The following is a 15,560-nucleotide window of genomic DNA, read 5'->3' as shown; positions in this document are numbered from 1 at the left end:
CTGGAGGGGGTGAGGGGGGACAGGAAGGGAGAAGCGAGGGTTTTGGTAAAGAACACCTGAGGGGTCGGGGCGCGGAGAGCGAGTCTGGGTGGTGAAAGGCTGCCGAGGCGGGGGCATGAGCACCTGGGAACGAAGGTGAGAAGGGAGGTTCCGCGGGTGAGGTTGAAGAGGCCAAAAGGGTGAAGAGGAAAGGACGTGTCCAAAGCGAGGCAGGACGTACTCCAGGGAGAGAAAAAGATCCAGGAAGGAAAGGATGGGGATGCGAGATAGGAACAGTTTACATCCAAACTCGCTCATCCTCACCCCCACTCCCGCCCCCCCCCCGGCAAAAATAAACAAACGCTTGTCCTTTGACCCAGTTGAGCTGTGAAACCATTCAAGATCGCGGATGAGACAAATACCGTCTTACACGTGCATCTTGTTCTGTTGTGAAATTCATCAAAATGTATCGATCAACTATAGCTGTCCGTTGTCCCCAGAATGGCCTCCCGGGGCGGGCGGGGTCCAGCCTGGGATTAATCCCGTCCCCCAAGGGGCCAAGATCTTCCCCGGTGGGCCAAATGGTAAAGAATCTGCCTGCAATGCAGGAGACCTGGGTTCGATCCCTGGGTCGGGAAGATTCCCCGGAGAAAGGTATGGCAATACTCCACTCCAGTATTATTGCCCGGAGAACCCCATGGACAGTGGAGCCTGGCGGGCTACAGTTCGTGGGGCGCAAAGAGCCGGACATGACTGAAGCGACTGACACTGCTACACTGCCAGGGGGCCAGCAGCAAGTCAGAAAGAGACTTGATCCTGGCCCCAGGGGAAAAGGGGATCTGGGGGAGTCAGGTAAGGCCCCGCCCCTCCTGCTATCACCTTGGCGGGGAGGTGCCAAGGGCCGAGCTCTGGCGCCCACAGGCAGGTCTCGGCCTTGGGGCGGGGCAGGAGCCCGGCTCCACCTGTCTGCCACCACCGGTTCAGGGGGAGGGCTCACTCAGCACCTCAGGTGAGCCGCTCAGGCTCGGCCACCGCCCTCCTCGCGCCGGGGGCGGGGCCGGGGCGGGGGCCAGGGGCGGAGCCTCCACGCCCCGCCCAGCAGCCGGGCCCTGCCGCGCCGCTGCGGCTCCTCCCCCCTCCTTCCGTCCGCTCTTCTTCCGTCGGTCCTTCCTTCCTTCCTGCCGCGCCCGCACGCTTCGAGGCATGGGGCAGAGCCTCCGGCCGGCCCGCGCCACCTGAGGATCCCGGAAGCCGCCCCCGCCATGGAAGAGGACCAGGAGCTGGAGAGGTAACGGCCGGGGGAGGTGGGGGGGGGGGGGGAGGCGGGAGGAGCGGGCCGTGCCGGGCCCTGGGAGCCGGCGGGTGGCTGGGGCCTCCGCCTCCGCGGCCTGGCCTGGCAGCGAGAGCCTGACCGGGAGGACAGGCGAGGATGGGGCGCGGTGGGCGCACCAGGGCGGGGAACGGGGCCCCGGATTGGGAAGGGGGGGAGGGGGGAACTGGATTGCTTGAGTGGAGACGCTCAGTGCACTAGATACCAAAGAGGGAAGACGGGTTGTTAGAGCGGAGTTCAGTCCCCAACGGCCCATCCCCATTAGGAACAGCCAGAGTCAGTAAAAGATAACGTGCACCCGCCCACCGTTCCCCGAGTAATGGGCTTGGCCTGTGGGCCAGGCCCAGGCCACTCCTCTGGGTCGAGCGCTAATTGGTCGTCTCTGTGCGCCGAGTTCTCTTTTTTTCTCCGTGCTTGGAGACTCTTCTCAGACTTTCTAGTTTCCGTACCTCGTGTAAACGGAAACCGTAGTTGAAAAACTGCACGTTGATGAACTTTAGTATCTATTTTTATCTGCGGTTTCCCCCACGCCTTTCAACTCCCATTTTCATACTTTAGCAGGACCCACCCTATTCTAATCCTGCCCCTCTTCTTGTGGCTCTACTAAAAGAATGTTTTAGCAAACTTTTTGTTGAAGGACACTCCCCTTGGTCGTCATGTGGACGGCCAAATGGAGTAGGGAGAAACTGTAGGCAGTAAATTATTTAGTGGTAGAATAAGTAGAGGCAGAAGAAGATAATAATAAGGGCTAATGCTAATAGTTCTGTGTAATTGGAGTGCATTAGAGTAGTAATCTGTTGCAATTGTGATAGATTTTTTTTAAAAAAAGGTAGTTTCAAAACCATACTCAGTGTGATCTCATTTTTATAAAAACTATGTGTGTAGAAAAATGTCTGGAATGAAGACCTCAATGGCTGAAGGCGAGAGGAAGACAGCCCTGGAGATGGTCCAGGCGGCTGGGACAGATAGACACTGTGTGACATTTGTGTTGCACGAGGAGGACCATACCCTAGGAAATTCTCTTCGGTACATGATCATGAAGAACCCGGAAGTGGAATTCTGTGGTTACACTACAACCCATCCTTCAGAGAGCAAAATTAACTTGCGCATACAGACCCGAGGTGCCCTCCCCGCGGTCGAGCCCTTTCAGAGAGGCCTGACTGAGCTCATGAATGTCTGCCAGCATGTGCTTGACAAGTTCGAGGCCAGCATAAAGGAATATAAAGATCAAAAGGCCAGCAGAAACGAAGCCACATTCTAGTCTCTCACTCAACCATACAGGGAGAACTGACCTCTAGGATATTCTGTATGTGCTCTTGGCAAAACCCAGAAGTAAAAGATTGTGGTGACAGCACGATGTGACCTGCAGAAGGGCCTGCTTCTAGCTCATAACTCATCTTAGCTGTTGGAGTCCCTGCGAGAAACTGTATTCTTCTAATAAATTCCCTCTTGTACTCAAACTGATTTGAGTGGTTTCTGTTCCTTTGTTCTGGAAGTGGACTCTTATGATTTTGTGTTGTTTTTTTCCCTTTTAATTGAACCAAGGTTGAAAGTGAGGAAACAGATAACCAGGCACCTAGAGAAAGACCTTGATGGAGGAAATTAGAAGGATTTCCCTCCCCTAGTCACAGGAGAGGGAAAGATGCTGTAGAGCAGTGGTCCCAACCTTTTGGGTACCAGGGACCGATTTTGTGGAAGACATATTTTTCCACGGACTGGGGATGGGAAGTATGGTCTCAGAATGATTTGAGAGCATTGCATTTATTGTGCGCTTCATTTCTAATCTAATGCTGCTACTGATCTGATAGGAGGTACCTGCCTGGGGCGGGGAGGTTCGAGACCCTATGCCGTAGAGCATGACCCCACATAGGCTGTGAAAGATTTAGAAAAGAAAGGTGGGAGTGAGGGGAAGACTTGGCCTCTTCCTAGATATTTTTTAGTAATTTATGAGAATTGCATGCTTTGCTATGATTGGCAGATTGTGCAAGGGAGGAAAATAATTTGAGAGAATTCTGGTTTCATGTGAGAGAAGTTAGGTGGTCTCAGGCTTCATCTTTATGGTAGTGTTTAGAGGAAGATTCCAGTTTAGTGCTGTAATTTTAGGTCCCTAATATAAGAGGAGACAACTGGGATGACCAGATAACATTTTCAGTTCTTGGGTAGGTATCTCAGTACAGCCCAAGGTTCCATGAAAAGAAACAGTATTTGAGAGAAAGTAAAGACAGGAGGAAAATTGAATGTGTGGAAAATGATTTTTGGGGAAGCCTAAAATACTGATGAATCACACTTAAGAGCTGCCCTACTTACCTCTTCAACCTTGTGTCTTAGACCTGTCCTCCCTCAATTTGACTGATAATTCAGCCTACATATCTGTCAACCTTAGAAGCTCAGCATCCCGCCTTACCCCGGCCCCACCCTAGTACTCTGAGAGGGGAATCTGCTTTAGGTATGGAAGTCAGAGAAGATCTCCCAGAGATCACAGGAAGAGAAGGAGCTGGCCATGCAAAAAAGAAGAGTATTCTGGTGGAGTAGCACTTGCAGAAGCTCTGAAGCAGAACACCAGTGGTCTGAGGAATCAAAGGCCTTGAAAGGAGATCTGCATGTCTAGAGCAGGGCAAGCATGGAGGACAAAGGCCTGTGATAGGCTCCAGGGGAAGAGCTCTGGGGCAGAGACTTTGGAAAGTACAAGGGGAAGGCATCTGGGAATCTGATGACAGTGTGGCGGAATGGACGGTGGAGAGGCCAGGGTAGAAGCAGGCGAACTGTAAGAGCTGGAAGGGCCAAAAGCTAGTGATGGAGACGAGTCGATTTGAGATATGTTTGTGAGCCAAATGGTACAGAATTGGTAGACCTCAGGAAGTGGGTGTAGAAGATGAGGAAAGAGAAGGATGATTTCCACCTAGATTTGGGGCTAAATTTACTGAAATGGGAAGCCTAGAGGGGAAAATTCGTTGGGAGGTGGAGTGATGGAAAACTTGGGTTGCAGGGAGGGGATTGGTTGGGAGGTGGAGAATCAGAAGTTCATCTTGAATGAGGTAATCAGTAGATATGAGTTGAAGGCCATCAAAGAGATTCAAGTAGAGATCAGCTTTGTTAGTTCTTGCCACAAAGATGAGGTAAATGCATAAAAACTGGAGTGATAAAGAAGAGAGTCCAAGCCAAGCCTTGGGCAAGCTCAGTATTTAAAGGTTGGTAGAAGAGCAACCAGTGAGGTGGTGGGGAAGCCTGTAGAAAGTCAAGTTGTGGAAGACAGCGCTTTCAAAGAGAAGAGTGGTAAATGAGTCACATGAGGACAGAAAAAAATGTCAGCTGAAATTAACAGGGAAGTCACTGGGCAGCTGGCAGCATTAGTTTAGCGCCTACAAAGGCTAAAATATTAACCCTGGTAACAGATGAATGGCTTCGTTTGGGTTTTCCAATAAAGAAAATACACTGTAGGACGTTAGAGGCTAAATTTAAGTGGGAGCAGGAGTGGGTGGGGAAAGATCAAAAGTTCCAGGGCAAGGACAGGGAACATTCTCCTAGGGTGACAAGACAGTAAGAAACAGTTAACAGAAAGCCGATGTCAGCATAAGGAACTTAGCACTTGAAGACGCAGGGAAGTCCTAAAGGGATCAGTGGGAAATGATTAAACACTCGTTTGCCTCTTCTAAAGTTCTGCGTATGAGTAGTTCAGTGGGGACCGGAAACAGGGTAACTTAAATGAAGTTTAATACCTATGAGCCAAGACCTGTCAGGAGATGAAGGCCAAATTTAATTAGTGGACACAGCAGTGCAGAATGGTGACAGTAGACTGAAGTAATCAGTAACAGTGCCCATGGGGGATGCACCCACTGGTGGCCACCCGCCACATCTTGTGGCCTCTTTGCTCCTCAAAGGGCTCATCATCACTCATGATTTGGCATGGAGTCTTGAATCTGTTTGTTGTTTAGTCACTTCAGTTGTGTCCGACTCTTTGCGACCCCAAGGACTATAGCCCACCAGGCTCCTCTGTCCATGGGATTTCCCAGGCAAGAATACTGGAGAGGGTTTCCTCCTCCAGGGGATCTTCCTGACCGAGGGATCGAACCCGCGTCTTCTGCATTGGCAGGCAGATTCTTTTACCACTGAGCCACCAGGGAAAATGAAGTGAAAGTGAAAGTTGCTCAGTTGTGTTTGACTCTTTGCGACCCCATGGACACAGTCCCTGGAATTCTCCAGGCCAGAATACTGGAGTGGATAGCCTTTTCCTTCTCCAGGGGATCTTCCCAACTCAGAGATTGAACCCAGGTCCTGCTTTGCAGGTGGATTCTTTACCAGCTGAGCCACCAGGCAAGACCAGCCCTAAACACAGGTTCTTACAAAAACACCATCACAAGGCAGGTGTGTGAAAGGAAAAAACAGGGCAGGGCAGGCAAAATAACCAAGAGTCCTGGAGACCAGAGAAGAATCTTTGCAAAATGTTTGTCAGAACCTAAGGGAAGGCAAAATTGGTTGATGAGAAAGGGAGGGAGATTGATATGAATCATGTATCTACTTAAATAAACTGAAAAAACTTACTCAGTATTTCTGATTTACTAACAGCAATAATATCAATGGTTCAAGCTCAGAAATTCTGTTCAGCTATAAAATATCTATGCCTAAAAATATAAAATATATCTATCATATCTTTAAAAAAGAGGCAGTTATTAAATAAAATGATTATATGCTAAAGGTTTTTTTAATATATAACAACTTGAGTACTTGCCTAGCACTTCCCATTTTCAAAGCACTTGACAAACTATTTATAAATTGCGTATAGTTGCAACATCTAAGTATTCTAATTGGTCATTATAACACATAGGTGCCTGTAGAACCTCTGTGGAGATGAAAAGGTGTCTACCTAGAAAGTGGTCCAATCAGTGTCATTCTGAACCAGTGTCTCACATTTTTAGAAATAATGAAAGCACACCAAGTTCTGTGGCCACCATTCCTCACCCTTCTTTTTGTTTCCCTTTAACATGTTCTTAAGACTATAGATAGTCTCCAGATCACTAAAGTCATCTTTTCCGATAAGCAAAATTTAGAACCAGAGACGTTTGTACTAGCCCTCAAACTGGGCTTCCAGGAAATTTGCTCAGATCCACCGGTCTGCTTTCAAGTACTTATGACCCCAGATCCAGTCCTGCGCTCAGATTCTTAATGCTGGTTTTTCTTTTGCCATTTGAAAGTGTATAACCCAGGTGGTGCTAGTGGTAAAGAACCCACCTGACAATGCAGGAGACATAAGAGGTGCGGGTTCAATCCCTGGGTCAGGGAGATTTCCCTGAAAGAGGGCATGGCAACCCACTCCAGTATTCTTGCCTGGAGAAACCCACAGGCAGAGGAACCTGGTGAGCTACAGTCCATGGAGTTGCAGAGTCGGACAGGACTGAGCAAGTAAACAACAACAGCAAGTATGTACCTAGTAGTGGTATCAGTCCTGAGAAATGGTGGAGATAAGAGAATATGAGTCTGCCCTCCAAAGCCCCTTGATTTTGAAGAGGACAGACGAGCCATACACATGAAAAAGTTAGCCAACTGCATTTACAATTAAGTGCCCTCCTGTGCATTGTAGGGCATTACCTGCTGAACACAGAATGGAGCTGGTGAGGGACACTCTTGTAGCAGAGATCGTTCCATGCGCACCCAGTCTGCCAGCCACTGCCCTGGGCCCTGGAGAAATTAAACCACACAGGCAGTGTGCCTTCCAATAACTCATGGAGCACTGAAGCAGGCAAACCTGTGAAAGAATTAGTGCTCCAAGATAAACGGTTTCCTTTTTCCCAGTGTAAAGAGGCCATTACAGATTCCCAAGCTAGGGAATGCCCATGCAGGATGGACGAGTGGACGGAAATGTGGGAAGACGGCGTGGGTCAGGGGGCATGTGTACCAGTCCAGGTGTAATGTAAGGAGGGTACCATTGTAGACGTGGAGGTAAAAAGATGGATACCAGAAAGCTGCTGGAAAAAATTACGGTGGAGCCAGAGTCCGCCAGGGAAGCAGATGAGAGAGGCTCTGCACAGCCCCGGTCCTTCAGCCCAGCGTTTTGCTACCACTCCCTCCCAACTAAAACCAGCACAGCGGGATTCGCAAGCTCCTCTCCCCACCTGTCCTTGCTGACAAGAGTCCACCCTTAACCTCCTTCCCTGCCTGTCAGAGGAACTGCCTTTAACAAGGTCGAGACTCCAGGGCTACAGATGTGGACACTGAGGGTGGGGAGAGGAAGTCGGGCAGTGAGCTGACCAGCCCTTGCTGCCCTCTGCCCGTACCACGCAGCTCTCCTCAAAGGGAGCATCACCATTCATTCATTCATTTGTTCGTTTGGCAAAATCAGCACAGTTTAGATGCAGACATGGTTTAGGTACCAGATGGACAGCAGGGAACAAGCTGTCCCACGTATGGTTTGTTTTCTGATAGCAGAAGTAGAAAATAAAGAATAGTGCATCCACAAATGTATCATGTAGTTAAGGTAGTGATGTAAACGGGAAGCAGAGGAATCATGGGCTTGGGGGAGAAGGCACTCAGAGTCTGGATATCTAAGAAAGGCTTTTCTGAGGAGGCGACCTGAGCAGAGAAAAGGAGAGACCGAGGAAAAATGAGAATACACTCGGAATTTCCTGGGCGACAAACTAAAGTTATTCAGCCAAGAAAAAGCAAAATGATGAACCTTTTCAAAGGAATAAACTTTCAGCGTTGGATGTGTGTGTAGTTTTTATTAGTACCCAGATTCATATCATTCATCTTTAATCTGTATATTAATTACTAGTAATGATAGTAAAGAATCTGAGTTACTGTGTGGGGCAGTAGGGTATGGTCGAAGTTTGGGATCCACTGATAGGTGTATATGTATTAGGAGAGTTGACCTTAATTTCGGTTTTGGCATTTTTGAGAGAAGCACATCTTTCTTAGAAGCAGAAGTGGACATGCTTGGAATCCTGCACCCCTTTTCAGGCTAAATAACTGAGTTAAGAGCTCACACTGTTGGAATCACGCTGCCTGAGTCTTGGTCTTGGTGCTAGGCTTTTTAGCTGTGTTACCCCAGACAAGCTGTTTGACCTCTGTGCCTGAGTTTCTTCACCTATAAGATTGGGATAATAATACTTACCATACAGGGATATTATAAATATTCATTTAGAAAATAGAGTCAAAGTGCTTAGAATAGTATCTGGCCCATAAAGCATGCTTTCGATTAGTGTTAGCTGTTGATATTATTGTAATACCAGTTGTGTCAAACAAACTGGTTTGTCCGTTTCCTCTGGCTCAATACAAAACTACAATATAAATTTGTGGACTCCTGTGTGGAAGGTTATTAGGAGAAGGCGATGGCACCCCACTCCAGTACTCTTGCCTGGAAAATCGCATGGACAGAGGAGGCTGCTGGCTGCAGTCCATGGGGTCACTAAGAGTCGGGGACACGCCTGAGCAACTTCACTTTCACTTTTCACTTTCATGCATTGGAGAAGGAAATGGCAACCCACTCCAGTGTTTGCCTGGAGAATCCTAGGGACGGGAGAGCCTGGTGGGCTGCCGTCTATGGGGTCGCACAGAGTCGGACACAACTGAAGCGACTTAGTAGCAGCAGCAGCAGCAGTGTGGAACGTTATTAGTCTGCTAAAGCCATTGCTTTTTTAAAAAAAGATAGTTTAAATAAAACAGCATTCCTAATATAATTGAATATAGGTAAAAATCGAAAATAAGTGGATTGTTTCTTCTTTTCATGAAGAAATTAAGATTCTAATGGAACATGCACAGTCTTCCTTAAGCTGTAAGACAGAGGTTAAGCAGGAAGGAAAAGTAAGTTCCATAGCAGATGGATTCCTGGTTTGGTGCCAGGTACCTGAATACTGATGGGGAATCAGGATTCAAGCTATACGCCAGCCAAGCATCGAATTGCATAAAATGTAACATATTGGTATTTTATCTGCCATTGCTCCATAGATTCCATGTTTGCTATGTAAGACTGTTAATAAATGTCAAAAAGAAAAGCTACCACCCACGTGCTCTTCTTAGTTTACATGCTAACTTGGGTCAGATGTCAGAGCAAGTGCAGATAAAGCCCAGAACAGTTCTGTCCAAAGGGCTCCTGGAGAAGATGAAGCTGCCCGGAGCGTCTAGTCAGACGAGCTGGACTGGCTGGCTTTTAACAAGTTTGTGGTTTGGAGGTTTGGGTTTTTGTCTCTTTCTTTTTTAAGGGTGAAAGAGGCTTTCTTGCTAGGGGCCTCTTTGGACAGGACTGTGTAGAGGTGAAGTGTAAGGACTCTGAAGGCAGGGCCTGGTTGTCATCTCTGCTTCACTGCTTCCTAACTTGCAAACGTGTGGAAGAACAGCCTAGCCTTTGGGAGCCTCAGTCCCCTCATCTCTAAAATGGAGCTAATAATACCACCTACTTTACAGGGCTTTGGTGAAGTGTAAATGCCCTAAAGCACTCAGCACAGTTCCTCGTAGACTTAAGTACTCAGTCATTAGCCATTACTGTTAACCATTGTTGTGTTGGCCTCATTGAAGACTGTCAGTGGTGGCTAGAACAGCAGCCTTCTAGAACTGGGCATGTCTCTATCCGCGGAGTCCCTGCCTGTTTCTTCTCGCCACATGACCAGCTGGGACCGCAGGCCATGCTGGCCTTCCTGTTTCTTTCGGTTTTGCCTGGAGTGTTCCATCTCGGGGCCTTGGCCTTGACTTCCCCAGCCCCTCTTCCCCAGGTCTTCACCTGCCTGTGTCTTTCCAGAGTACTTGCTCAGGCCATCCTTGATCACTGTGTCAGTTACCCATTGCTGTGTAACAAACTGTCCTAAAACTCAGCAATTGAGGAATCTCATTGGAGCTAAGGTAGAAGAATCTGACTCAGGACTTCTTGCAAGGCTGCAATCAAGGCATCATCTGGGCTGCAGCTTCTCAAGGCCTGAACAGGGGTGATTAATTTCCAAGCTCGCTCACGTAGGACAGCCTTGCTCCAGGGCAGCTGGCTTCCCCCAGAGCAAGAGATCTGGGAAAGAGGGAGAATGCAAGATGGAAGCTGAGTCTTCCTACCCCATCTCAGCAGTGACAGCCCACCACGTCCACCCTGTTGTGTCTGAGAGAAGTGGGTCCAGCTCCCACCGGGGAAGGGGATTGTACGCGGGCAGGAATACCAGGAGGTGGGGATCCCCAAGACCATCTCAGAGGCCACCGACCCACAGCTGCCTTCTCCAGGATAACACGTGCGCATCCATCCAGACTGCCCTCACTGTCCCCTGACCCAGCTTCATTCCTCCCTGGTCCTCACGTTAACTGACATTGTATTCTGTATCTCTCTGTTTATCGTCTAATTCCACTTGAACATCGACTTCCAGAAGGCAAGGGCTCTTTCCCTGTTTGCCTTTGTGTCCCCAGTACTTGAAACCAGGCCAGGCAGGCAGCAGGCTTTCATTCATGCCAGGCCAGTGAACGAATGACTGCGCGCATGTGACTTGAGTGTGAGTGTCTGAGCACAACTTCCCCGGCAGAGAGGGAAAGCTGTGATCACACTGACATGACCATGTACACTCACAAGCTGACACTTGGAAACTCAGCCAGGACAGTGACAAGCTCCAAGAAGAAAAGGAATTCTCGACAAGCAAGGAAGCAGGCCCATTCTGTGGCTGCTAAGGGAGAAAGGGCTGAGGCGTGAGCATCACGGAGCAGCTCAATGAAGGTGGCCACACGTAGTGGCCCCGCTCTCTGATGTCTTCTCTGCGAGAGCCTTAGGTGCTGACCTCCCTCACCACCTCTCCCAGGGGACAGCCTTGCATTTGGTACCTTTCCTCCTGTTGGTATAAAACATTCATTACAAGAGCAAATAGAAAATGGGCATCCTGCACTTTTAATTGCACTGAATCTGAATTTGTGAGGCTGAGATAACTATAAGCTCAGGGATTGCAAACCACCAGTTGGTAGCTGATGGTCTTTTGCGTCCTCTGTCCATACGGAGATGAGCACATGCTGGGATGGGTGGGAGGAGTTCATTAGGCAGAAGGTGGTCGTGACGGGAGCAGGTGGAGGCGGAGGTGCTCCTGGGGGAGCAGCCTCCACAGGAGGAACCAAGCGGATCTCACACACACTGACGGGGCGGAGGAGTGCAGAGAGCTCACCTGAGCTGAGCCAAGTGGGCTCTGTTGTTTTCTCTGGGTCTGGAAAGGAAAGGAAATGGTTCCCACTGAGTGCATCTCACAGTCGTGAGCACTGACCCCCAAGGCAGTGGCGGCTGGTACTGTGAGTGCCTGCTTTACACTTTACACACCTACTGCATGGCACCAGATTTGGGGAGTTCACTGATCAATAACACTTCAAAGAATAAAACCTAATAGGGTGAACTGTTGTAGAGTTGCATAGTTTTAGTTCGCCATTGAAAATCAACTTTGTTTTGGTTCAAAATTTTCAGAAACCCCAGTCGTTCTGTGGCCTGATGGCACGTAGAGGCCTGCAGGGTGTGTTTTCACTCCCTCCGACAGTTGGTCAGGCAGTTCGGCTCTGACACGATCTGCCTGGAGATGGTATCAGAGCGTGCTCAGTCCCTCAAGGCTCTCCTGCCCACGCCTGCTTCAGACACTGGTTGCAAATCCAGGTTATTACTCGTGCTTCTGACCTACTGGCTGGAAGTTCTCATGACCCTTTCCCTGGGCTCAGTTCATTCGTTCGAGTGGTTCACAGATTTCAGAGAAACATTTACTCACTTTTATCGGTTTACTATAAAGGATACAGATGAAGAAGGACATGGGGCAAGGCCTGTGGGAAGGGGTGGGAGTTTCCACGCCCTTCCTGGGCACTCCACCTCTCCTCAAATCTCCATGCAGTCACCAACCAGAAGTTGGAGAATCGGAAGAGAACCAGAAATTCTCTGCACCCTGTCCTTTTGGAGTTTCACTGAGGCTTCACTCCACAGGCACAACTGATTAAATCATGGGCCCCTGGTGGCTGAACTTCATCGCTAGCCCCTCTCTCCTTCCCAGAGGTCTGTGGATGGGACTGACAGTTCCCAGTCTCTAATCACTAGTTGGTTGCCCTGGGTAACCAGCCCCCATCCCTAGGTGGTGGTTCAGTCACAGAGTCGTGTGCTACTCTTTGCGGCTCCAGGGACTGCAGCACACCCAGTGCCTCTGTCCTCCACTCTCTCCTGGAGTTTGCTCAAACTCATGTCCGTTGAATCGGCAATGCTATCCTACTAGCTCACCCTCTGCCACGCCCGCTTCTCCTCCTGCCCTCAGGAATGGGAGGAAAACCAAACATACGCTTTTTTCAGTAAATCAGCATACCATAAGACCAAAACAGAATTAAATTACACATTCTGTAACTTGACATCTGTTGTGCCATTTTCATCACATTGGCTCCCCACTAAGACAGCAGAGACCTCAGTTTTCTCTTGGATCTTCAAGGACTTGGTCCACAACTCTTAATGTCTCACCACCATACTTGGTAAATTATATAGGATCTCAGAATGAATTTTAATTGGAGCTTAGATTTCAAGATAAGGGTCACATATCATAGAGATGCCTGATCTAAAATCATTTCAGATCCAGGTTTGCTTACTTACTGTGTGCTGCATACTTAAGCATAAATCCTGGTGCTTGGAATACTTAACAGGATTTTTATTCAGAAGTGATTAATATACAGTTGGGGAAATAAGTATCAATTATCATCCCATTCCCTGAATATGAAGAAACGCAACTTTCTCATCGAGTTCAGTGTCCATTAAAGTAAAAGAGTCCAACTTATGTTCTCCACAGACCTTGTAATCTAAGCCTTCAGAACTTGGTTCTATGATTGTTTTCCTGGTTTTTTGTTTGTCTACATGGCAAACACGGTACATTATCATTAAATGGATGAGAAAAAAATGGGGATTCTACAGCCTTACGATTAGAAACTATTCTGCTGCTGGCACATCACTAAACATCCAGGAAATGCAAACTAAAACCAGGTGAGATACTACCTCCCACCCATCAGAATGGCTGTTAACAAAAAGACAAGAAATAAGTGCTGGTTGAGGATATGTAAAAAGAGAACACTCCTACATGGCTAGTGGGAATATAAATCAGTGCAGCCACCATGGAAAATGGTATGAAGTTTCTTCGAAAAATTAAAAGTAGAACTACCATCAGCCCAGCAATTCCAGTCCTAGATATTTATCCAAAGAAAATGAAAACATTGATTCAAAAAGATATATGCACCCCTATTTCATTGCAACATTATTTACAATAGCCAAGATACAGAAGCAACCTAAATGCCCATTGATAAATGGTTGGATCATGGAAAAAGAGAGTTCCAGAAAAACATCTATTTCTGCTTTATTGACTATGCCAAAGCCTTTGACTGTGTGGATCACAATAAACTGTGGAAAATTCTGAAAGAGATGGGAATACCAGACCACCTCACCTGCCTCTTGAGAAACCTATATGCAGGTCAGGAAGCAACAGTTAGAACTGGACATGGAACAACAGACTGGTTCCAAATAGGAAAAGGAGTACATCAAAGCTGTATATTGTCACCCTGCTTATTTAACTTATATGCAGAGTACATTATGAGAAATGCTGGGTTGAAAGAAACACAAGCTGGAATCAAGATTGCCGGGAGAAATATCAATAGCCTCAGATATGCAGATGATACCACCCTTACGGCAGAGAGTGAAGAGGAACTAAAAAGCCTCTTGATGAAAGTGAAAGAGGAGAGTGAAAAAGTTGGCTTAAAGCTCAACATTCAGAAAACTAGGATCATGGCATCTGGTCCCATCACTTCATGGGAAATAGATGGGGTAACAGTGGAAACAGTGTCAGACTTTATTTTGTGGGGCTCCAAAATCACTGCAGATGGTGACTGCAGCCATGAAATTAAACGACGCTCACTCCTTGGAAGGAAAGTTATGACCAACCTAGATAGCATATTCAAAAGCAGAGACAGTACTTTGCCAACAAAGGTCCGTCTAGTCAAGGCTATGGTTTTTCTGTGGTCATGTATGGATGTGAAAGTTGGACTGTGAAGAAAGCTGAGCGTCAAAGAATTGATGCTTTTGAACTGTGATGTTGGAGAAGACTCTTGAGAATCCCTTGGACTGCAAGGAGATCCAACCAGTCCATTCTGAAGGAGATCAGTCCTTGGTGTTCTTTGGAAGGACTGATGCTAAAGCTGAAACTCCAATACTTGGGCCACCTGATGCACAGAGTTGACTCATTGGAAAAGACTGATTCTGGGAGGGATTGGGGGCAGGAGGAGAAGGGGATAACAGAGGATGAGATGGCTGGATGGCATCACTGACTCGATGGACATGAGTCTGAGTGAACTCCGGGAGTTGGTGATGGACAGGGAGGCCTGGTGTGCCTCAATTCATGGGGTCGCAAAGAGTCGGACACGACTGAACGATTGAACTGAACTGAAAGAAAATTGTGTGTGTGTGTGTGTGTGTGTGTGTACACACACAATGGAATTTTATTCAGCCATAAAAAAGAATGAAGTCTTGGCATTTGCAACAACATGCCTGGATCTAGCAGGCAATGTGAAATAAATCAGAGAAAGACAAATATTGTGTGATTTCACTTACATGCAATCTAAAACACAGAACAAATGAACAAACATGACTAAACAGAATCGGAGTCATGGATACAGAGTAAAAACAAGTAGTTGCCAGAGAGGAGGGATCTGGGGAAAGGAGAGAAAATAGGTGAAGGCGATCAAGAGGTGTAAACTTTTAGTTACAAGATGAATGAGTCACATTATGAAATGCACAGTATGGAAATACAGTCAGTAATTATGTACTCTCTTTTTCTGGTGACAGATGACAACTAGGGTTATCATAGTGATCGTTTTGAAATGTTTAAAAATATCAAATCACTTTGTTTATGCCAGGAACTAACATAGTGTTGTAGGTCAATTCAACTCAAAAAACAAATTCAGAAAAAAGTGATCAGATTTGTGGTTTCCAGAGGCAGGAGGTGAGGGGAGGAGAATTGGATGAAGGCGGTGAAGGTACAAAATTCTAGTTATAAGAACTAGGGGTATAAGTACAGCATGACAACGATAATTAACAGTGCTGTGTTACATATGAAAGTTGCTAAGAGTAAATCCTGAGTTCTCATCACAAGGAAAACATTTTTTCCCATTTTTTTTTTAACATCCCTCTGTATGAGATGATGGATGTTCACTGAATTTATGGTCATCATTTCATGATGATGTATGTGAGTCAGGTCAGTACATTGTACATCTTAAATTTATATGGTGCTGCATGTCAATTATATCTTAATAAAACTAG

At 47.2% G+C, this 15,560-nt stretch overlaps 2 protein-coding genes across 2 annotated transcripts in view; both read left to right on the top strand.

Annotated features, from left to right (window-relative positions):
* Nucleotides 1-1,147: 1,147 nt before the first annotated feature.
* Nucleotides 1,148-15,560, top strand: part of LOC138089117 (protein POLR1D-like) — a 34,571-nt gene continuing 20,158 nt past the window's right edge. Inside the window, exon 1 of the mRNA XM_068984476.1 lies at nucleotides 1,148-1,267. Within this exon, the coding sequence (XP_068840577.1) occupies nucleotides 1,242-1,267 (26 nt within the window). The 5' untranslated portion in view covers nucleotides 1,148-1,241. The remainder of the gene's footprint in view (nucleotides 1,268-15,560) is intronic.
* On the top strand, nucleotides 1,158-2,740 carry LOC138089116 (DNA-directed RNA polymerases I and III subunit RPAC2). Its single transcript, XM_068984474.1, has 2 exons — nucleotides 1,158-1,267; nucleotides 2,195-2,740. The coding sequence occupies exons 1-2, from the start codon at nucleotides 1,242-1,244 to the stop codon at nucleotides 2,568-2,570; spliced, it is 402 nt and encodes a 133-aa protein (XP_068840575.1). The 5' UTR covers nucleotides 1,158-1,241; the 3' UTR covers nucleotides 2,571-2,740.

Source organism: Capricornis sumatraensis, chromosome 12, assembly GCF_032405125.1.
Source record: "Capricornis sumatraensis isolate serow.1 chromosome 12, serow.2, whole genome shotgun sequence".
In the NCBI taxonomy this organism is placed as follows: Eukaryota; Metazoa; Chordata; class Mammalia; order Artiodactyla; family Bovidae; genus Capricornis; species Capricornis sumatraensis.
Note: the sequence above shows the minus strand (reverse complement) of the source record. Positions and strands in the feature narration are given on the sequence as shown.